The sequence below is a fragment of the Oncorhynchus gorbuscha genome, linkage group LG02 (genome assembly GCF_021184085.1).
Source record: "Oncorhynchus gorbuscha isolate QuinsamMale2020 ecotype Even-year linkage group LG02, OgorEven_v1.0, whole genome shotgun sequence".
NCBI classification, from domain to species: domain Eukaryota; kingdom Metazoa; phylum Chordata; class Actinopteri; order Salmoniformes; family Salmonidae; genus Oncorhynchus; species Oncorhynchus gorbuscha.
The window spans coordinates 61586342-61610099 of record NC_060174.1 but is presented as its reverse complement, the minus strand read 5'-3'; the positions used below and the strand labels follow the sequence as shown (position 1 = coordinate 61610099).

The following is a 23758-nucleotide window of genomic DNA, read 5'->3' as shown; positions in this document are numbered from 1 at the left end:
CACCAAAAATCTAAATTCAAATGTCAGGCCAGGCATTGTCTAACAAAAACCAACAGCATGGTTTTAGAGACCAATAGACTGGCATCTGTTCCAGTACCGGTTGGACTCTGTCCTGGGAGTCAGACGAAAGGTTGTTGAAGGCGTAGTGAACCTGAGTCCTCCTACACAACAATATGGCCGCCACACCTGCAGGACAAAGCACACACACACGAGCATGTGATAGACTCACCTATGAAAGTTAGGCTGAAACCGTGTGCGTACCTGTGTGTAAATATGTGTACCAGTGGAGGCTCCTCAGAGGATGAAGAGGACTATTCACCTCCTCAGTGAATTTCATAAAAATAAAAAGTTATCCTTCATCCTTTAGATAAAACTACACTAAATATCACACATTGTTTTGCGATGAAGTTCTACAGTAGTCTCAGCGGCACTCTGTAGGGTAGCACCATGGTGTAGACGGAGGACAGCTAGTTTCCGTCCCCCTCTGGGTACATTGACTCCAACACAAAACCTAGGAGGCTCTGGGTACTCACCCCCGTCTATAGACTTACACAGTAATTATGACAACTTCCGGAGGATGTCCTTCAACCTATCAGAGCTCCCCAATCAAAGGATCAAAGAATGCATCTAGTACTGCAAGAATAAACTACAGCTAGCTAGGACTGCAGTGGCTAAAATGTGGTGAGTAGTTGACTCAAAGCGAGAGTCAACGACCAGCAACACGTGCCAGTATTGTGGAAAAACTCAATAATTATACCCATTCCTAAAGCATCTAATTCCCTCTGGGCTGAATGACTACCGCCCTGTCGCCTTGACATCCTTAGCAATGCAATGCCTTGAGAAAATTGTGAAAAGTCATGTTCTCAGCGCCACCCAGAAGCTCCTCCATCCGTTTCAGTTTTTATTGGTCACATACGCAGATGTTATTACGGGTGTTGCGAAATGCTTGTACTTCGAGCTCCGACAGTGCAATAATATATATCAAGTAATATCTAACAGTTTGACAACATAAACCCAAAATACACATACATCTAAATAAGGAATGGATTAAGAATATATACATACATATATTTCAGAGCGGCATTGGACTAAGATACAGTGGTATAGTATAAAGTACAGTATATACATATGAGATGGGTGATGCAATATTTACAAACAATTAAAGTGACTAAGATACCGTAGAATAGTATGGAGTACAGTTAACACATGTGAGATGAGTAATGCTAGATACTGAAACATTATTAAAGTGGCTAGTGATCCATTTCTAAAAGTGGCCAGTGATTCCTAATCTACGTCTATTTGTCTACATTTTTCTGATGTGCTAGTGATGGTTGTTTAGCCATCTGATAGCCTTGAGATAGAAGCTGTTTTTCAGTCTCTTGGTCCCAGCTTTGATGCACCTGTACTGACCTTGCCTTCTGGATGATAGCGGGGTGAACAGGCAGTGACTCGGGTGGTTGATGTGCTTGTGTCACGCCCTGACCTTAGAGATCCTTTTTATGTCTCTATTTTGGTTTGGTCAGGGCGTGAGTTGGGGTGGGTGTTTTATGTTTTGGCCGGGTAGGGTTCTCACACAGGGACAGCTGTCTATCGTTATCTCTGATTGAGAATCATACTTAGGCTGCTCTTTTTCCCACCTGTGTTTGTGGGATGTTGACTTTGTTTAGGGCACATAGCCTTTAGCTTAACGGTTTATTTGTAGTTTTTATTGTTTTGTTCGGCGTCATCTTAAATAATGAATATGTACGCTCACCACGCTGCACCTTGGTCTTCCTTCTTCAACATCCATAACACCTTGATGATCTTTTTGGCCTTCCTATGGCATAGGGTGCTGTAGTTGTCCAAGAGGGTGGGAACTTTGCCCCCAGTAATGTGTTGGGCAGACCGCATCACCCTCTGGAGAGCTTTGCGGTTGTGGGCGGTGCAATTGCCGTACCAGGGGGTGATACAGCCCGACAGGATGCTCTCAATTGTGCATCTGTAAAAGTTTGAGGGGTTTAGGTGTTAAGCCAAATTTCTTTAGCCTCCTGATGTCATGCTGGTGAATGAGGACCCAAAAGCGACTTGGCGAAAACAGAGTATTTAATCCAGAATAAACTTTACAAAACAAAAAGCATAATACTACACGTAAAGACGAGAACAGACTGGAGACTTTAGAACCTCCTGAGGTTGAACCTAGCAGACTCAGACACCTGCTCACCACGCAGCATCTGAGGGAAACACGACACGACAGGGCAAAACATAGACACAGCACGGTGAATTATAAATGGATCCGACAGGACAGGAACGGAAAACAAGGGAAGAAATAGGGACTCTAATCAGGGGACAAAATAAGGAACAGGTGTGGGAAGACTAAATGATTGATTAGGGGAATAGGAACAGCTGGACCGAACCTAATAAGACCAGCAGGGGAAACGAACAGAAGGGAAAGCAAAATGACAAGACAATATTTGACACCTGAGGTTGAAGTTCACCACACTGTCTATGTGGGTGGACCCCTCTGCTATTTCCTGAAGTTCACGATCATCTCTTTAGTTTTGTTGATGTTGAGTGAGAGGTTATTTTCCTGGCACCACACTGTGATCAAGGATTTCTATAGGCAAAACTGCTTCTCCAATCTTCATACTGTACTGTCTTTGGTTCTAGGTCGATTTTCAACCATTTTGAATGAAGTGCCGTTTGGAAGCCAAATGATGCGGCATTTTTAATCAAGCAATCAATCAATCAAACCTAGAGAAACCTAGAGAGGACGCAGGCTATGAGCGGTGGCCAGTCCTCTTCTGGCTGTGCCAGGTGGAGATTATAACAGTACATGGCCAATATGTTCAAACATTCATAGATAACCAGCAGGGTCAGATAATAATAATCACAGTGGTTGTAGAGGGTGCAACAGGTCAGCACCAGTAAATGTCAGTTAGCTTTTCATAGCCAATCATTCAGAGTTAGAGATAACTGGTGCGGTAGAGAGATAGTCCAAAACACCAGGTCTGGGACAAGGTAACACGTCCGGTGAACAGGTCAGGGTTCCATAGCCACAGGCAGAACAGTTGAAACTGGAGCAGCAGTACGACCAGGTGGACTGGGGACAGCAAGGAGTCATCAGGCCAGGTAGTCCTGAGAAAGTCCTGAGAAAGAGAGAGAGAAAGAAAGAGAAAGAGAGAAAAAAAGAGAATTTGTGTCATGCGGGTGAAAGAGGACCCAAAAGCGACTTAACAGAAACAGAGTTTATTCAAGTCCAAACAGAAAACGACAAATCCTGAATCCTTAACAGGAAATGTCCAAACAGGGAATAACAGAAATCCTCTAATCTGTAGAGGGGAATAACAGGAGAAGCGGCCACAGACTGCAGGTCGCTTCGGGTAGGCGCAGGCCGTAGCTGACAGAGACACCTGCTCACACGCAGCATCTGATGAAGGCAAAAAACACGACAGGACAGGGCGATACACAATCACAGCACGGTGAATTCTAAACAAGGAACCGACAGGACAGGAACGGAACACAAAGGAAGAAATAGGGACTCTAATCAGGGAAAGGATCGGGAACAGGTGTGGGAAGACTAAATGATGATTAGGGGAATAGGAACAGCTGGGAGCAGGAACAACGATAGAGAGAAGAGAGAGCGAGAGAGTGAGAGAGGGAGGGGGAGAGAGAGGGATAGAAAGAGGGAAAGAACCTAATAAGACCAGCAGAGGGAAACGAATAGAATGGGGAGCACAGGGACAAGACATGATAATAAATGACAAACATGACAGTACCCCCCCACTCACCGAGCGCCTCCTTCGAGGAGGAATCCTGGCGGCAACGGAGGAAATCATCGATGAGTGAACGGTCCAGCACGTCCCGAGACGGAACCCAACTCCTCTCCTCAGGACCGTAACCCTCCCAATCCACTAAGTATTGGTGACCCCGTCCCGAGAACGCATGTCCATGATCTTATGTACCTTGTAAATAGGTGCGCTCTCGACAAGGACGGGAGGGGGAGGGAAGACGAACGGGGGTGCGAAGAAAGGGCTTAACACAGGAGACATGGAAGACAGGATGGACGCGACGAAGATGTCGCGGGATCGCACAGCGACAGGATTGACGACCTGGGAGACACGGAACTCTTACGAAGCTGTCGTAAGAGGAAGGTTGCGAGTGGAAAGCCACACTCTCTGGCCGCAACAATACCTTGGACTCTTAATCCTGCGTTTATTGGCGGCTCTCACAGTCTTCCCCGCAGACAAAGGCAGACCGGTAATGAAGTCTAAGGCGATGTGAGACCATGGTCGAGAAGGAATGGGGAGCGGTCTGAGACGACCGGCAGGAGGAGAGTTACCCGACTTAGTCTGCGCGCAGTCCGAACAAGCAGCCACGAAACGGCGCGTGTCACGCTCCTGAGTCGGCCACCAAAAGCGCTGGCGAATAGACGCAAGAGTGCCTCGAACACCGGGATGACCAGCTAACTTGGCAGAGTGAGCCCACTGAAGAACAGCCAGACGAGTGGAAACAGGAACGAAAAGGAGGTTACTAGGACAAGCGCGCGGCGACGCAGTGTGCGTGAGTGCTTGCTTAACCTGTCTTTCAATTCCCCAGACTGTTAACCCGACAACACGCCCATAAGGAAGAATCCCTCGGGATCAGTAGAAGCCACAGAAGAACTAAACAGACGGGATAAGGCATCAGGCTTGGTGTTCTTGCTACCCGGACGGTAAGAAATCACAAACTCGAAACGAGCGAAAAACAACGCCCAACGAGCTTGACGGGCATTAAGTCGTTTGGCAGAACGGATGTACTCAAGGTTCTTATGGTCTGTCCAAACGACAAAAGGAACGGTCGCCCCCTCCAACCACTGTCGCCATTCGCCCAGGGCTAAGCGGATGAGCAGTTCACGGTTACCCACATCATAGTTGCGCTCAGATGGCGACAGGCGATGAGAAAAATAAGCGCAAGGATGAACCTTATCGTCAGACTGGAAGCGCTGGGATAGAATGGCTCCCACGCCTACCTCTGAAGCGTCAACCTCGACAATGAATTGTCTAGTGACGTCAGAGTAACGAGGATAGGAGCGGACGTAAAACGTTCTTTTAGAAGATCAAAAGCTCCCTGGGCGGAACCGGACCACTTAAAACACGTCTTGACAGAAGTAAGAGCTGTGAGAGGGGCAGCAACTTGACCGAAAACAATGAAACGCCGATAGAAATTAGCGAAACCTAAAAAGCGCTGCAACTCGACACGTGACCTTGAACGGGCCAATCACTGACAGCTTGAACCTTAGCGGAATCCATCTGAATGCCTTCAGCGGAAATAACGGAACCGAGAAAAGTAACGGAGGAGACATGAAAAGAGCACTTCTCAGCCTTTACGTAGAGACAATTCTCTAAAAGGCGCTGTAGAACACGTCGAACGTGCTGAACATGAATCTCGAGTGACGGAGAAAAATCAGGATATCGTCAAGATAGACAAAAACAAAGATGTTCAGCATGTCTCTCAGAACATCATAACTAATGCCTGAAAAACAGCTGGCGCATTGGCGAGACCGAACGGCAGAACCCGGTACTCAAAATGCCCTAACGGAGTGTTAAACGTTTTCCACTCGTCCCCCTCTCTGATGCGCACGAGATGGTAAGCGTTACGAAGGTCCAACTTAGTAAAGCACCTGGCTCCCTGCAGAATCTCGAAGGCTGATGACATAAGGGGAAGCGGATAAATTCTTAACCGTTATGTCATTCAGCCTCGATAATCCACGCAGGGCGCAGAGACCGTCCTTCTTCTTAACAAAAAAGAACCCCGCCCCGGCCGGAGAAGAAGAAGGCACTATGGTACCGGCGTCAAGAGACACAGACAAATAATCCTCGAGAGCCTTACGTTCGGGAGCCGACAGAGAGTATAGTCTACCTCGAGGAGGAGTGGTCCCCGGAAGGAGATCAATACTACAATCATACGACCGGTGAGGAGGAAGGGAGTTGGCTCGGGACCGACTGAAGACCGTGCGCAGATCATGATATTCCTCCGGCACTCCTGTCAAATCGCCAGGTTCCTCCTGAGAAGTAGGGACAGAAGAAACGGGAGGGATGGCAGACATTAAACACTTCACATGACAAGAAACGTTCCAGGATAGGATAGAATTACTAGACCAATTAATAGAAGGATTATGACATACTAGCCAGGGATGACCCAAAACAACAGGTGTAAACGGTGAACGGAAAATCAAAAAGAAATATTCTCACTGTGGTTACCAGATACTGTGAGAGTTAAAGGTAGTGTCTCAAATTTGATACTGGGAAGATGACTACCATCTAAGGCAAACATGGGCGTAGGCTTGTCTAACGGTCTGAAAGGAATGTTATGTTTCCGAACCCATGCTTCGTCCATGAAACAACCCTCAGCCCCAGAGTCAATCAAGGCACTGCATGTAGCACCCGAACCGGTCCAGCGTAGATGGACCGACATAGTAGTACAAGATCTAGATGAAGAGACCTGAGTAGTAGCGCTCACCAGTAGCCCTCCGCTTACTGATGGGCTCTGGCCTCTTACTGGACATGAATTAACAAAATGTCCAGCAACTCCGCAATAGAGGCACAGGCGGTTGGTGATCCTCCGTTCCCTCTCCTTAGTCGAGATGCGAATCCCTCCCAGCTGCATGGGCTCAGTCTCAAAGCCAGAGGAGGGAGATGGTTGCGATGCGGAGCAGGGAAACACCGTTGATGCGAGCTCTCTTCCACGAGCCCGGTGACGAAGATCTACCCGTCGTTCTATGCGGATGGCGAGAGCAATCAAAGAGTCCACATCTGAAGGAACCTCCCGGGAGAGAATCTCATCCTTAACCACTGCGTGGAGTCCCTCCAGAAAACGAGCGAGCAGCGCCGGCTCGTTCCACTCACTAGAGGCAGCAAGAGTGCGAAACTCAATAGAATAATCCGTTATGGACCGTTCACCTTGGCATAAGGAAGCCAGGGCCCTAGAAGCCTCCCTACCAAAAACTGAACGGTCAAAAACCCGAATCATCTCCTCTTTAAAGTTCTGGAACTTGTTAGAGCAATCAGCCCTTGCCTCCCAGATAGCTGTGCCCCATTCTCGAGCCCGGCCAGTAAGGAGTGAAATGACGTAAGCAACCCGAGCTCTCTCTCTAGAGTATGTGTTGGGTTGGAGAGAGAACACAATCTCACACTGCGTGAGAAAGGAGCGGCACTCAGTGGGCTGCCCGGAGTAGCAAGGTGGGTTATTAACCCTAGGTTCTGGAGGCTCGGCAGGCCAGGAAGTAACAGGTGGCACGAGACAGACTCTGGAACTGTCCAGAGAGGTCGGAAACCTGAGCGGCCAGGTTCTCCACGGCATGGCGAGCAGCAGACAATTCCTGCTCGTGTCTGCCGAGCATGGCTCCTTGGATCTTGACGGCAGTGTAACGAGCGTCTGAAGTCGCTGGGTCCATTCCTTGGTCGGTTCCTTCTGTCATGCGGGTGAAAGAGGACCCAAAAAGCGACTTAACAGAAACAGAGTTTATTCAAGTCCAAACAGAAAACGACAAATCCTGAATCCTTAACAGGAAATGTCCAAACAGGGAATAACAGAAATCCTCTAGTCTGTAGAGGGGAATAACAGGAGAAGCGGCCACAGACTGCAGGTCGCTTCGGGTAGGCGCAAGCTGACAGAGACACCTGCTCACACGCAGCATCTGATGAAGGCAAAAAACACGACAGGACAGGGCGATACACAATCACAGCACGGTGAATTCTAAACAAGGAACCGACAGGACAGGAACGGAACACAAAGGAAGAAATAGGGACTCTAATCAGGGGAAAGGATCGGGAACAGGTGTGGGAAGACTAAATGATGATTAGGGGAATAGGAACAGCTGGGAGCAGGAACGGAACGATAGAGAGAAGAGAGAGCGAGAGAGTGAGAGAGGGAGGGGGAGAGAGAGGGATAGAAAGAGGGAAAGAACCTAATAAGACCAGCAGAGGGAAACGAATAGAATGGGGAGCACAGGGACAAGACATGATAATAAATGACAAACATGACAATTTGAGGGAGAATAATTTGAGAATAATCAAATGTGCTTGCCTGCATCGTTTCAGGGGTCCAGCAAAAACTGCAGGATCGTCATTGACTGTACTGACATAGAAGTTGCTAATCAAAGTCAGATGGATCTACAGAAACAAACCTACTCTGTGTACCGCTCAATGCACTACTTCAAGCTACTCATGGGTGTTGCACCGAATGTGATGATAACATACTGCAGTGATCTGTATCTGTCGGACAAAGCCATTGTCCAGAAGTCAAGGTTTGAGAAGATCTTCAAGTCTGGAGACGTGATCTTGGCAGACAAAGGCTTCTTGATCCAGAGCTTGATGCCTGCAGGAGTCACTATAAACATTCCCCCATTCCTGAACCACAGAGGGTTCACAGACAGTGAAATACATCTCACAAAAGACATAGCAAGAAACAAGATCCATGTTGAGAGGGCAAATGCTTGACAAAAATAGTCAGAAATCCTGAGATCCTTATGTTGTTATAATAATGTGCTGGTGCAGACTTGCTGTGCACTTGTAAACCTCCAAGACCGACTCATCAGAGAAGTAGCTGTTGATTGGGAAACAAGAACAAACAATGAGGCATGAGGATGGGTGTTGAGGGACCACTAGTCACATTGTCCAATGTGGGTTTGCGTTATAAACAATGAGTTCTCTGTCCAGATAAAGAAGTTGATACAGCATTGAAACAGACCAACCACTGACCAAATGTCTCTTTATTTTCCAGTCCAACAGGAGTGCGTCCCTCTGGTGATCCGAGCACAAGCATCCAGTTGTAGAGATTACAGCAGATCGAGCCTGTGGATGGACAGGTCAGTATCTCATCAAATGTGATACAATATTGTGTAGAACAGTGAATTTCAAGATATATCTGTGCAGTATGTTTATCATTAGGGATGCACAATATATCGGTAAGCATATCAGAATCGGCCGATATTAGCTAAAACCGCCAACGTCGGCAACACCCCAATGTCTAGTTTAACGCCGATGTGCAAAACCCATGTCAAAGCTAACGTGCATACCTAAATAACGTAGGTAGATGATGTGAGGATGCCACAAAAAAATACAACGCTACACTTGCAACAAAAAATTGTCTAACATAAATCATGTAGCAGATATAGGATATGGTAGAAAAAGTAGGTGGCCTTTTTTGTAACTACAGGCTGGAGATATGTATGACAATGTAATGAGACGGACACTTTTTACATTATGCAGGTTTATCCAATCAAATAGCATAACCTAAATGGCGCCCAATCAAATAAAAATGCTTTGTCCTGTTAACAACAAACAACATATCCTTAAAACAGGACAGGTCAAAGTAAAATGGACAATATGGAATGGACAATCACAACTGTTGTCCAGGAGTTTCACCCCCATTGTTATGATCAGTGGTTTCCATCAAGTCCATCAATTTTTGATAAGCTGACCATTGCGAAAAAAACTAAAAAACTAAAACTAATTTTAACTAAAAACTAAAATTTCCCGCTGTGTAAACACATTGCAAAGAGGCTCACAATACCTCCTGATGACGTTGGGTAGCTGATATTCCGAGCTTAAATAGACAAATTGATCCACATTTTTGCAGACATGGTAGGCTACACCCCAGTAAGTTCGAGCCAATGTCTTTTGGACATATTTTTGGGGTTCTTGATTTCCTCATCCACAGACATTGGTTTTTGGTCTAGTCTAGACAAAATCTGAGCCAATCATAGATGTCTATCTTTGGTTCAGATTTGGTGCGGTCCAGACCAGCCTTGATTTCAACGTCCACGGACATAGATTTTTTTTGTCCGGTCCAGATCATATCTGAACCAATCATAGACGTCTATGTTTGGTTCAGATTTTGTCCAGTCTGGACCAGCCTGGATTTGGCCCAAACATAAACGTCTATAAATTGAGCGTTTCAAATTTGATTCAGAACCAAAAATTTACCTGATTTTCAACATCTGGAAAATACGCTCTTTCAACGTCCTGGAAAAAAGAAATATTTTAAATATATGGAAAATACATATTTTCATTTTTCATCAGTTTAACCTGATTTCAATATCCAGAAAAATCACATGACAGAGCCAGGTTCCCTGATCTGTCAAACGTGAAGTAGTATGATTCTGTGTTTTTCCATGTAAAAGCGATTGCTTTTGATAAAAACGCTTTATCTGCCTTCCCAATGAAAACTATTTCGAAAATTAAATAATTTATTTTATGGATAATAGATAATATAATAATAATATATGCCATTTAGCAGACGCTTTTATCCAAAGCGACTTACAGTCATGTGTGCATACATTCTACGTATGGGTTAGATCTTGTATGAGTCTGGATGATACACCATGGTGCCTTATAAACAAAATGATTGAGCGGCACAAATTACTATTCAAGAGTGGCAGGGGGAAAATGGCGGAATTGGATGAACAATTCAAATCAAGCAGCATGTCAAACAAAGTTGGTGAAGATGAATGTTGTGAATGGACAACAGTAGTGGAGGATACTTGTATGAATGATAATGACCTCTTGTTGGGATGTGTATGTTGAGTAAGGATGCATATGTGGGAGACCCCTTTGAGGTGTCAAATGGTGAAGTATAGGCTGGGAAAAGTGGAGTCTGTCAGAGTGTCCAGGAGTGGTCTTATTTTGAGTAATTGTATTTCTGAAGAAAAGAAGAATATTGCAGTTAGCCTCAAAAGAATCCGGACAACAGAAGTTTTGTGTTTTGAGCTTCGGAGTAGAGCACCAGTCAAATGAGTCCTTTCCGGGGTGACAACAGATATTCAGGTTGAATCCCTGAAGAGAATTCCCGGTGTGATTGGTGCCCCGTATCTGACCCGCTGGGTAAATGGAGAAAAATAAGAAAGTCTGTCAGTGTTGTGTGTATAGGTGGCAGGGAAGTCAGGCGCAGGAGAATCATACTGAGTGTAATGGAGTTATTTAATAACAATAAACGAAACATACGCCAAACACTAAATGTAACAATAAACAAAGTGGGTACGGGTACGAGGACCCGTCACGCACGAACACAACACTGAATAAAAACAATCTCTGACAAAGACATGAGGGGAAACAGAGGGTTAAATACACAACAGGTAATGAATGGGATTGAAACCAGGTGTGTAGGAAGACGAGCCAAAACCAATGAAAAAAAATGATTAATGATGGCTAGAAGACCGGTGACGTTGACCCCTGAGCACCACCCGAACAAGGAGAGGCTTCGACTTCGGTAGAAGTCGTGACAGTCAGTCCTGTTGTTTTTTTGATGAAGAGCAAATACCTATGCATGTGAAGCTTGGTTATGTAAGATACGCTGTAAGAGCTTTTGTCTCCAAGCCATTGCAGTGTAAGAATTGTAATGTATTTGGCCATGTTTCAAGTGTGTGCAGACGGACAGAGTTTATTGAAGAACGGTGAGTAGAAGGACTACGGTGTTGCAATTGGCGTGGGGATCAATCGAATCTCCTATGCGGAAGCAATTCAAATAATTGAGAAAACAAGTGACGATAGTGAAGATATGGTAGTGGACGCATCACAGCCTGTATTAAATGTTTGCTGCTAGGAAAAAGGTGGATTTTGTGGCATTCATTGACACAGTTATAAACTGTACGGCACAAGTCTCAAAGAAATCGAAGTAACTGAACGTTATTGTGGCTGCTGCAGAAATTCTTTGGGGACTCAGAGGCAGGACTTGCAGAGAGATCTGCGTCACAAATAGAACTGACTTCTATTTTACAGGCTGTCTACACCGCTCGCGTTGCATCTGCGTTGCCAAGAGCTAAAATAGAAGTCAGTTATATTTGTGATGCAGATCACGCTGCTAGTCCTGCCTCTCCCATCTCCTCATTGGTTTATAGAAGCAGGTACCCATGTTGGTGACTGAAAGACGAACGAGGTCAGTGGCGGTAATGCACCTAATTTATGAAAGTTGCCAATCGCAATATAAAGTCTAGAGAAGAAAAAGCCTAGAAGATCTCAATGTTTATATCCCAGGACAAATTAGCTAGCAACAGCAAGCTAGCTAAATTGGACATATTAGCTGGCAAGTGCAAGCTAGCTAAATAGCCATAAATGTTTAATGCTTTTCGACCTGTCCCCAAATGAATGTAAATGGTTCAGAGTTTGTTTTGATATTTTAACCTGTTTGGTGTAAGGGGAAAAATAAATGTATGCACGATGGTGCACGCACAGCCGGTTTGGGTTCCGTGTTAGCCCACGGCCCACGGCTCGTTGGTGCGAGCAAGCAGTGTTGGTGCAATAATTGAATAATATATAGATTTCTAAATTTATTTTGTGACGCAAGCGTCACGTGCGTTGCAAAAGTCAGTAGTTGTAGTCAGCCTGTTACAGTCGACTACTCTCTACAATGTCTTCAGCCCAACTCTCCCATATGTCATTGAACTTTTACTGCTTGTATCTCGTAATCCAATCACTTCAATGCAAGAACTGAAACCCCATTGTCATTTGTTAATTAAAATAACTCAACCCCTGCACACAAACCCCATTGGCTATTTGCAACCATTTAAAATCTAAACTCATTAACACATACATTTGTCAATACACCACATTTTGGTATTTTGTTCCATTTTTGCGAATCCTGTCTCCATCCCGGACAGTAGGCGGCGGAGCGCATATTCCATCTCACACACACAAAAATGTTTTATATATATATATACACCATAGAAGAAAAAGAGTGTGTGTGTGTGTGTGTGTGTGTGTGTGTGTGTGTGTGTGTGTGTGTGTGTGTGTGTGTGTGTGTGTGTGTGTGTGTGTGTGTGTGTGTGTGTGTGTGTGTGTGTGTGTTTACGCCGCGTTGAAATTTGCTGAACACATCAAATTAATAGGAGAGATCTAGCTGAGAATTGTTCCTCGCTATTGAGTTTTATAACGTGAACATCCTGCGGGTTGTCGGACAAGGAAGATGTCAGATCCCACGGTGGCTGATACTCGCCGGTTAAATTCAAAACCTCAGGACCTGACGGATGCTTATGGTCCCCCCAGCAATTTTCTTGAAATGGATGTTTATGACCCCCAAACTGTTGGAGTCGGGCGGAACCGTTTCACAACGTACGAAGTCCGTATGCGGGTAGGTTATTATAGCTAGAAGTCTGTCGTCACGACATTGTTAGCTAGCTGAACATGTTTGTAGCTTTTGCTAAGGTTAGATGGATGAAAATCGAGGCCCAGGACTTGTTCTGGCCTACTAGCTAGTTAGCTTTGTGAGCTAAGGAAGTGTTTAAAATTGCACGTCAGGGAGCCTTTTTAAGCGAAGATGGGTTAGCTAGCTTGCTAGCTAGCGTTTACTTGATGGCTGTCTATTGACGAGAATATATAATTTTATTGTTTTTGTTTTCAATAAATGCAGACAAACCTGCCGATTTTTAAGTTGAAGGATTCTACTGTGCGAAGAAGATACAGTGACTTTGAGTGGCTGAAGAATGAGTTGGAGCGAGACAGTAAGGTGAGTGAAAGATTGTAGCTATGGCCTGCCTGATTAATCAGACTGTGATACACAAATTAATTTGAGGGGTGGCCTCCACCAATTTCTGTTTTTAGCTCTTGCCATAGGTTGTGATTCAGATCTGGACTTTACGCTGACCACTCCAGAACAGTCCAGCGTTTCTTTCTGAATATTTCCAAGGTTCTGTTGATGTGTCTTTGGGTTGTTGTCCTGATGGAAGACCCGCAACCTTCAACAGCGACAGTTTTTGGACACTTGGTTGGACATTGCACTCCTTGACACATTGATAATCTGATGATTTAATGATGCCTCCTCAGTACCAGAGACAGCAAAGCAACCTCGCAAACCTCTCCCATGTTTGATTGTAGGGAGGGTGTTCTTTTCTTTGAATGGTTCATTTGGTAAACATAGGAAGACCCCACTGCTGAAGGAGACCCGAGGAAGCCTGATTGAAGAAAAAATATGAACCAAAATTACAGCTCTTTGGCAATACAGATCAGCGCTGTGTTAACTGACGACCAAATGAAGCATTCCATGAAAAGAACGCCCTCCCTACAATCAAACATGGGAGAGGTTTGATAATGCTATGGGTTTGTTTGGGGTTGGTTGTTTTGCTGTCTCTCGTACTGGGGGCCTTAAGGGTGTGAAATCAGCTGATTATCATGTTTTGAAGTCCAATGTTCAACCCAGTGTCCAAAAACTGGGTCTCCATTGAAGGTTTTGAGTCTTCCAGCAGGACAATGACCCCAAAACACACACCAAAAACCCCCAGGGATGGTTCAAGAAGAGATGTTGGACTATTCTGGAGTGGCCAACAACAGCTTTGAAATTTAGGCTTACAAGTGTTTTGACAATGCAACGGCTGAAGATGTGTTTCCCAAAATGCCACGAAGAAAAAGCGTTGTTGAGGCATTTGATACTGATAGGATTGAAAGAAAGCCAGCTCTGCTCTCAAATCCACTTTCTCCATTCAAAACCTACCTTCGCATTAGAATTGTTCCACAATAGTGATTGATCAGCTCCTAGAGTCCGATTCAGACTTAAGGAGTGTACACCTTTCCTACGCACTTCTCAGTAGCTGGTATTCAGACTTACCTTACGCAGGTGCGTGATGGGCTTTGCAGGCGTGGTTGCCTTGCGTGCGCTGAGTACATAAAATCAACCGCTGAAAACCTTCCCACTTGCTGGCCAACAGATTCTCATGGAGTTCATTCGAGTTTCCAGTACATTTATCTAAAGCCACCCTTTTCAATTTGGTGATCCTTTAATTATAATTTTCTCGACAAATTGATTACTATATGGAGAGAACGTGCATATTCGTCTACTTTTCAGGACCAATTTGGTTGTTAAAAAATAAATTAAAAATATATTATTTAGGGTTAGGAAGTATTTATATGAATAATAAAAAACTGGTTTGAAAAGCCTTTACACACTAAATATATTGGTGAATCAAAAATAGTGGTTTGATTCATCCAGAGTTGCCGTATTCAATTTTTCAATCATGGCACAATGAGAGGTGAGAAAAGTGTACAACAGGGCTTGCTTGAGCAGTAGTCTTATACATCTACCCTAATCTTCATTAGTCATGGAACTGTTGTCAACGGTCCAGTCGTTGTGTGCCAGATTCAGGTTTAAACTGTTATGTTTGGTGTGCGTTCCATAATGATTCAAATTGGCTACATGTCCCAAATAAGTACACAACTTTGTAATACATCAGCCTAATATGATCCACTATTGCTATCGATCCTCAGGAACAACCACACGAACGTGACGGAGGAAAGAAAGGTTAACTAACAATGGAATGGAATGATGGAAAATGTAAGGAAACTAACACTAGTTGTGACAGTTATAAATATATGCAAATAACCAATTTTCCCTCATTTTCTTGGAGGCACAGAGCAAATTTGAGGTTTTGTGAGCGGAAACTTGAACATTGTGAGAATTTTCTGCAACTTCCAGTGTGTGTTTACAGTGAACACTGAGGCTGTACCCTTACAGTTTAGACAGTATTCAATAGGCTATTGTAGCTATTTGAGCATAATGAATGCCTACAAACAAAACCAATGGAGCAAATCACATAACACCTTCACATGGAAATAACTTTTGATTTCTATGATATAGCCTACAGTAGTTTGACATTAATTCAATTATTTTTTTACTTGGTCTGTAACACCATGGGCCAAATAGGTGACTGTAAATTGTATTGTGTTGTATGATGCAAGACACCACTTTATAAAATGAATTATTAATATTATTATTCAGAGAATTAGACAATGTAGACTACCCTTCTGCCTATTGGCTTATTTGCATATTCCAGCCTGTCTGAAAATACAACACTGACCCTTTAATTAAGATCTAAGCTTTTTACCTGACTTTTCAAAGACAGCTTGAATTGTAACCTACTTGTTTTGTGTTCTTGTAGGAAGCAGTAACTTCCCATTGCTGACCTATACTTATCTATAACTGGGCGAATAACTCGCTAACTAGCAAAGAATATCAACAAATGTGCACACGCACGGCTCTGCACTCTTAAACTAATCCGAAAAGCACATTCACTTGTGGGTTATTGAAAGACAGCTCGTGGGTTACCCCCGCAAATAGAATTCTTCTGTTGTGCTCTGCCTACAAGAAAATCAGACTCAATCTTGCGAAGTTGGGTTTGGTTTGTTGCAATGAAAAGGGGCTGATATAATGTTGATTCGTTCACAGAAAAGACATTGATCTATATTGTGCAAACAAATGGGGCAAACGCTTTGAATTTCAATCTCTTGCGTCTCTGCGCGGCATGGCATTTCTTCTGAGCGGCAGTCCTGGAGGAAGTATGCGGCCGCTCACACGCTCAGCTTAGAGGGGACATTGGGTATAACGGACGTTGGCTACCGACTTAGGCTTGGACGGTATCCAGATGTTCATGCTGTCCTTCGCTCATCCTGGGATTTACAGTATTACCGGCAGAGCACACAAGGGGGTGCTAAAAATGCAAGAAAAGCCCATTGGGCCTCTATTACCAGAATTTGAACAAAATTGCCATAAACTAATAGCGAAATCACATAAATCGCAAAATGCTAACATGCGAAAAATGAACAAATCCAGCTCATAAAGGGGTACAAGCTAGGCTTGTAACAACCTCGGTGAGTGTGGACATTTTATGAGCAAAATTGTGCAAATGAACAGAGTTGTGATGTATGCTTTTCTGAAGGAAGAGCAGCATGTGTACACTGAGTAGAGTGGAGGAGAAAGAAAATGCTAATAGGAAGCACACAGGAAAAATGGCAATTACTGAACTTATCCAGAGCTCTTTGATTTCTGCCAGAAGTCCATTATAAGATATCTGATGGCTAACATTTAGTAGTGAATTGCATACACATGTAACTTCATCACCTCGTGTGCCTCTCAACAGACTCGTCAATTTAAAAAAAAAAGAGCTCTTTGGACTCACCAGCTCTCACTTTCTCCCATTGTGCTATTTACAAATGTGACTGGCTCAACTGTTCTTGAGAAGTACGTATGGTAAGCTTCATTATGTAAAATAATTTGCTGGGTAAAATCTAAGAATGCAATCTGCTTTACTCCTAAGGTATTGCACAAGTTGACTGCAGGTATTAACTTAAGTATCCAAAAATATATAAATGCAACATGCAACAATTTCAATTGAGTTAAAGTTCATATAAGGAAATCAGTCAATTGAAATACATTTATTAGGCCCAAATCTATGGATTTCACATGACTGGGCAGGGGCGCAACCATGGGTGGGTCGGGGATGACATAAGCCAATTGGAAGGAGTTTTTCCCTCCTCAGTTTCATCAGCTGTCCAGGTGGCTGGTCTCAGACGATCCCACAGGCGAAGAAACCGGATGTGGAGGTCCTGGGCTGATGAGGTTGGTTGGACTTACTGCCAAATTCTCTAAAACAACGTATGGTAAAGAAATGAACATTCAATTCTCTGGCAACAGCTCTGGTGGACATTCCTGCAGTCAGCATGCCAATTGGATGGTCCCTCAACCTGAGACAACTGTGGCATTGTTGTGTGACAACTGCACATTTTAGAGTTATTTTTATTGTCCCCAGCACAAGGTGCATCTGTGTAATAATCATGCTGTTTAATCCGTTTCTTGATATGCCACACCTGTCATGTGGATTAATTATCTTGGCAAAGGAGAAATTGTCACTAACAGGGATGTAAACATTTCAGGGATTTTTTTTTTCCTGCTCGTGAAACACGGGACCAACATTATACATGTTGTGTTTATCTTTGTTCAGTATAACAACATTTTTTTGGGGTTGTTTTACGAGTGGTCTGAGGCAGTCGGTAAATAACAAGGATTTTCAAGTGAAACTTTAGTAACGAAGGTTTTGGGAAGCTACTCAGCATTCTAACTATGACCTAAGCCATAAGATGCTTTTAGGAAATCGGCCGTGATCTGAATCACATCTAAAACCTATGGCAAGATCTGAAAACAGCAGTTGGTGGAGGACACTGTAAAACATTGAAGAATTAGAGCAGTTTGCTGCTAAAAGTGGGCCAAAGCAGCAAACTCAATGATGGCTACAATGAGTTATCTTGGCCAAAGGCTGTGCAACCAAGTAAAAGCTCCATGGTGCCAATTTTGTCCATGCCATTTTGTTTTAATTTTAAAAATTCAAATTTAACTTAAGTTGACAAAAATACAATTATTTTGCAATGTTAAATCCGATTACAGGATGTGGTGACCCTTTTTTATTTTTTTTTATTTTTTAAACTTATTTTAGAAAAGAAAGGTGGATCTATTTAAGAAAAGTGCCAGGGTGCCAATATATTTGGCCTCAACTATATCTACACTACACAATAGGATTTTACTCCATGGTGATGTCTCCATAAGTTAGGCTAAATGCATTTAGCTAGAGCAATAATTAATGAACCATGATTAAGTGAATCTGCTATGTCCTAAATGCATTGCTATTGATTTTCTTCCCCCAGATTGTAGTGCCTCCCTTGCCTGGGAAGGCACTGAAGAGACAGCTACCTTTCCGTGGGGATGAAGGCATTTTTGAAGATGCTTTCATTGAAGAGCGGCGTGTGGGTCTTGAGCAGTTCATCAACAGGTGGCCCTCAATTTATTAAACATTACAGGTGTAATGATGTGAAATAACCTGCATCAACTTGAAGTTTTTTTTGTGGCAGATTTGAAATGGGCTTCTGCTGGTGTGGGTCATTTAAAATGCATTCATTTCTAGACACCATTTTTGAACTGCACATAAATTATTTTTAATGAATTAATGTCTTTATATATTTTTTTCTAGAATTGCAGGTCACCCTCTGGCCCAAAACGAGCGCTGTCTTCACATGTTTTTGCAGGACGAGAGCATCGACCGCAACTACGTTCCCGGAAAGGTACGTCTGTAGGGTTTGGAGTTGGGGTTGACAATGTGGTGTGGAAATGACTGCTTTCTATTCTTGACCCTCTGCTCTGCTCTTTCGTTGTTGTTTATACACAGAGCTCTTTTGCCATTCACTTTTATTTGATATTTTGTATATAATATTGTGTAGGAATATATACAGTGCCTTCGGAAAGTATTCAGACTGACTTTTTCCACATTTTTCTAACAGCCTTATTCTAAAATTCCTCTTTGCCTTGATCCTGATTAGTCTCTCGGTCCCTCCCGCTGAAAAACATCTCCACTGCATGATGCTACCACAACCATGCTTCATCATAGGGATTGTGCCAGGTTTCCTCCAGATGTGACGCTTGGCATTCAGGCCAGAGTTCAATCTTGGTTTCATCAGACCAGAGAATGTTGTTTCTCATGGTCTGACAGTCTGTTTCTTTTGGTAAACTCCAAGCAAGCTGTCATTTGCCTTTTACAGAGGAGTGGCATCTGTCTGGCCACTCTACCACAAATGCCTGTTTGCTACAGGGTGCTGCAGAGATGGTTGTCCTTCTGGAAGTTTCTCCCATCTCCACAGAGGAGCTCTGTTGAGTGACCATCGGGTTCTTGGTTACCTCCCTGACCAAAGCCATTCTCCCCTGATTGCTCAGTTTGGCCGGGTGGTTCCAAACTTCTTCCATTTAAGAATGAGGGAGTCCACTGTGTTCTTGGGGACCTTCAATGCTGCAGAAATGTTTTGGTACCCTCCCCCAGATCTGTGCCTCAACGCAATCCTGTCTCTGAGCTCTATGGACAATTCCTTCGACCTCACGGCTTGGTTTTTGCTCTGACCATGTACTGTCAACTGTGGGACCTTATGTAGACCGCTGTGTGCCTTTCCAAATCATGTTCAATCAATTGAATTTACCACAGGTTGACTCCAATCAAGTTGTAGAAACATCTCAAGGATGATCAATGGAAACCAAATGTACCTGAGATCAATTTCAAGTCTCATAGCAAAGGGTTTGAATACTTATGTAAATAAAAATGTAAACATGTTTATGCTTTGTCATTATGGGGTATTGTGTGTGCTGTAGCTTGCTGAGGAGTTTTTATTTAATCCGTTCGAATAAGGCTGTAACGTAACAAAATGTGGGAAATTAAGGGGTCTGAATACTTTCCTGAAGGCACTGTATGCTAAGTTATGTAGTGAGTTTACTGATTTAAATGTATTCTCTCTCTCTTATGCAGGTATGAATGAAGTAAGTTTGACTTTTTTTGACACTCTAAAATCTCTTCGAAGTTTTAGAACATAGCATGGACACAATCATTAGTTTAAAAAAAGGTGGACCCCCTTATCCCGGGGGGCTAAAGGTCCCGAAGCGTCTGCACATGTGCAGGATTCTCTATTTACACAGCTTCTCTGCTCTACTCGTAGAGAACAAGCTTCTCTTGCAAATGGTGATTGTTCAATGAAGTTAGATCAAAGGGGAATCCGTATCTGCAACATCACGTTATGATAGTATTGTACATAACAGAATCGAATATGATAGCATAGTTTAATGTTACCGTAAGACACAAATTACTGCATTTCTTATGAGATTGTAAGGTGATTGTGCGAATGGTCACTTTTTTTCCCCGTCTTTTTATGTGGCCACAGCTCAACAGTGCGCGCCACTGGGCAAAATGTAGACTGCAGTTTATTAACGTCATCGCCTCAGTTTGCTCACCGCACATACCAGTAATTGAAACAACACTGTACATAACCAAGAAGATCTTATATTATGGATATAATGCATATTCCCATGAAACTGATTGAGATCCAGTGGTTGGTATGCAGATGCTGCATGGACATTTCACCAGTCAAAACTTTTTAAGAATTATAATTCAAGATTGACAGTGAGAAATGTGAAGGGATGGTAACCACAAAAAAAGAATATTCGTAAAGAAACACAGAACATGATACGGATCTTTTCAGGGGGGCAGAACAGGACAGTTGCCTACGAATCCGCAGTCTCGGGGCCCCCTCGACAAACAAAAAAGAAACGAGTCGGACCTGACACTTTGAGGATAAAGCATTTCACCATTTTTGCAACATCTCTTTCAGTAATGGAAAGACCATCTGATCATGGCACGCAATTGTTTGGACTCCAGATCCAGTAATCCAGAGGCAAGACGTGCCGAACGCAGACCAGGACTCGTCTGTTTTATCACCTCTGCCTGATTAAGCATACCGCACCCTATCCCCGTCGTGGTCGCAACCACCTTTGACAGCTGCTTGCGTCACTCTCTAATGCCTTGTACTGTATACAAAAAGTATATTCTGCTAGTTGCCCCAGCAACAATGGTGCATGTCCCTCTGCAGCACTGTATTGGGGCTGTTTACTCCAAGAACACTAAATGGGGGGTGTGACAGGGAAGTTGGTGCATTGTTGGAGATGTATAAAAATACATGAGAAATAGTGTTATCCCATCTTAAGTATTCAATCATCATGTCTCTGTCCCTTCATACCCACAGTGACCAACATTGTTCTTCCAATTGTATGTTTCCCATCTCTGATGGATGTCAGTAAATGATACCTTCCAAAGTTAAGCAAAACAACTATTTTAAATGGGAGATTTACTTCCTGTAGCATGACATTCCATGTTTCTTTGCACGTCAACATGCTCTTAGTGTGATTTTTTTTTTTTTTTTTTTTGTATTATGAATTTTTTCTTTCTGTAACTTTGCCTTGAGCTCTGCATAAGTTGTCTTCAGTCTGCTTATGGAATGTCAGGTAATCAAACCACTGTGAAAACAAGGGGCTGATCAATAATCCACACATTTGTATTGATAAAGCTTTCAGCATGAAGTTTATTGACCCAAAGTATTCTTTAAATTGCTTTCTGTCATGTCTTTTACCTCTTCATCATTATGTACATTTAATCATGCAGATTTCAGTTTTCATATAAACTGCCTTGTTTGTACTATCAATAAAATCTCTGCCTGCTGTGCCATGTCCAAAACAGTCTTTTCAAATGAATTTCAGGGGATTGTATATGGTTCTCATTTGTATCTTGTATGTTTTATTTTTTTCTTTTTATTTTTTAACTTTGTTAAAGTTGAACCTCTTCAATTTAATTTAGTAGCGTACTCCAGGAATCGACAGGATTAACAGGGAGGGGAATGTAGTCAGGTGGATTAAATGTACCCCAAAAATAGCTTTTGATGTGTGCCTTGACCTGTAAAGTGCATGGTTCAAAAATAACAAGACACAATTTTCCCAAATAACCGTCTGTTAAGTTTTAATTGAAAGTAGCATTAAGACGAGTAGGATTTTCCACTCCTTTGTAGCCACCCGCATATGCAGTGGTCACTTAGTTACATTAGCAGGGTATAAAATGTGGGTGGAGGAAATGATCTGCAAAGGGCTGTTCATGAACAACTGTTAATAGGAATCAGGGATTGACATTAAAGTCTGAAATGCACTTGCCCATTGGGCAAGTCAAGGGTATTTTGGGGGGGGGGGGCTGACTGAAGATTATAATCACTGGCCCAAAAATGTAAAAATATATATATAATCTCAGGCTCAATTTGCCTGTCTTTCACTTAAACAATGGGTAAGAACCATTGTGTCTTGTCATTTTTAGGCTATTGGAATTCTTTGCAGTTTGGTTGTTTCCATTATTCTTTTTAAATCACCTGCCCAATGGGGAAACTTCAGAGCAGGTTCAACTTGCTTGACTTCAGTTCACTTGCCCCAGGCATTAGGACAACCCTTAATGTCAAGCCCTGGCCCTGGGAATGCCAGGGTTACAAACACAACACACTTTTTCATTCGAACATGCATTCATGTCCCCATGTCAAATGTCTTGGACTATAGTGCTATACAAAAATGATAATGTATGTGTGGTCATCTGGTTGTGAAGTAAAGTTTAGCTTTTGCAGAACCCATGACGAAAACTAGAGTGCACATTTGATGCCAATCGAGACTGACTCAGAATATCTACTGAAGGCAAAAACCCACAAGGCTGTCTTTGATCTCCAGGCCTTGTCCTGTTCAATGAAAGCAGACAGAATGGATGAGCTGTATGGGACAGCAGTGAGATTAGCAGTGTTATGTTAATGGTGCAGATGCAGATACAATCCCAGAATGTAAGGCTGTAGCCTGGTTTTCAGCGGTGACGCTTGTTTTATTTAGGGAGACATGCAGTTTTGTTAGCTTGATAAAGTGGAAGTTAATTGAAAGAGCAACTCCATGCTGGCCTGAAGGGAGGCAGATGTCACTGAGCAAGGACAATAGGTTGGGTATTACCCAAAGTTAAAGGGCAATTCCGCCACTTTTCAACCTCATATTCATTATCTCAAGCATAATACCCGTGTCTACATAATATGAAAAAGGCAAGACAGAAGGTCCTAATTACTGCTTCTCTGTAACCACGTTTCCATCCAGTTTTTATGCCAGTAAAATCATAGCGAAAACTGAAAATATATCTGTGATTGAAACAGGACGCTTCGTTATTTAAAAAAAAATGCAGACAGATAATTTGTTAGTTCGACATGATGGGATATTTTTGGGTCGGTAAAATTAATTATGCGAGAAATGGCAGTGGAAGCACCTTTTATGTGCAAATATTTCTATGATAACCATATCGAAGTAAACTTGGAGTCACGTGACTCGGGAAAAGATGCAGGTTATCAGGCTACAGATAAAATAACTTGAACTTCACAGGGTTGTGAAAAGTGCACGTTAATCTTGATGCGGGGCGGCAGGGTAGCCTAGTGGTTAGAGCGTTGGACTAGTAACTGGAAGTTTGCAAGTTCAACCCCCCGAGCTGACAAGGTACAAATCTGCCGTTTTGAACAGGCAGTTAACCCTTGGCCGTCATTGAAAATAAGAATAGGTTTTTAACTGACTTGCCTAGTTAAATAAAGGTAAAATAAAAAAATGCTCCTTTCCAATAAATATCTAT

At 43.0% G+C, this 23758-nt stretch overlaps 1 protein-coding gene across 4 annotated transcripts; it reads left to right on the top strand.

The window, feature by feature from the left end:
* The first annotated feature begins 12740 nt into the window (after positions 1-12740).
* LOC124006067 (sorting nexin-12-like) lies at positions 12741-21797 on the top strand. Of its 4 annotated transcripts, none has more exons than XM_046315811.1 (6): positions 12742-13083; positions 13363-13458; positions 18417-18541; positions 18740-18830; positions 20057-20067; positions 20466-21797. In XM_046315811.1, the coding sequence occupies exons 1-5, from the start codon at positions 12919-12921 to the stop codon at positions 20060-20062; spliced, it is 483 nt and encodes a 160-aa protein (XP_046171767.1). In that variant the 5' UTR covers positions 12742-12918; the 3' UTR covers positions 20063-20067; positions 20466-21797. The 4 variants fall into 4 exon arrangements, with proteins under 4 accessions (XP_046171745.1, XP_046171767.1, XP_046171756.1 ...); XM_046315800.1 differs by having other exon boundaries at positions 12743-13083; positions 20913-21797; XM_046315789.1 differs by lacking the exons at positions 20057-20067; positions 20466-21797 and adding an exon at positions 19086-19239 and having other exon boundaries at positions 12741-13083.
* Positions 21798-23758: the final 1961 nt, after the last annotated feature.

Excerpts from the sequence above, each read along its gene's own strand:
- LOC124006067 (XM_046315789.1), top strand. The coding sequence starts at position 12,919 with ATGTCAGATCCCACGGTGGCTGATACTCGCCGGTTAAATTCAAAACCT. Across the intron at positions 13,459-18,416 it reads AGTTGGAGCGAGACAGTAAG|ATTGTAGTGCCTCCCTTGCC; the intron begins GTGAGTGAAAGA and ends TTCTTCCCCCAG. Across the intron at positions 18,542-18,739 it reads CTTGAGCAGTTCATCAACAG|AATTGCAGGTCACCCTCTGG; the intron begins GTGGCCCTCAAT and ends ATTTTTTTCTAG.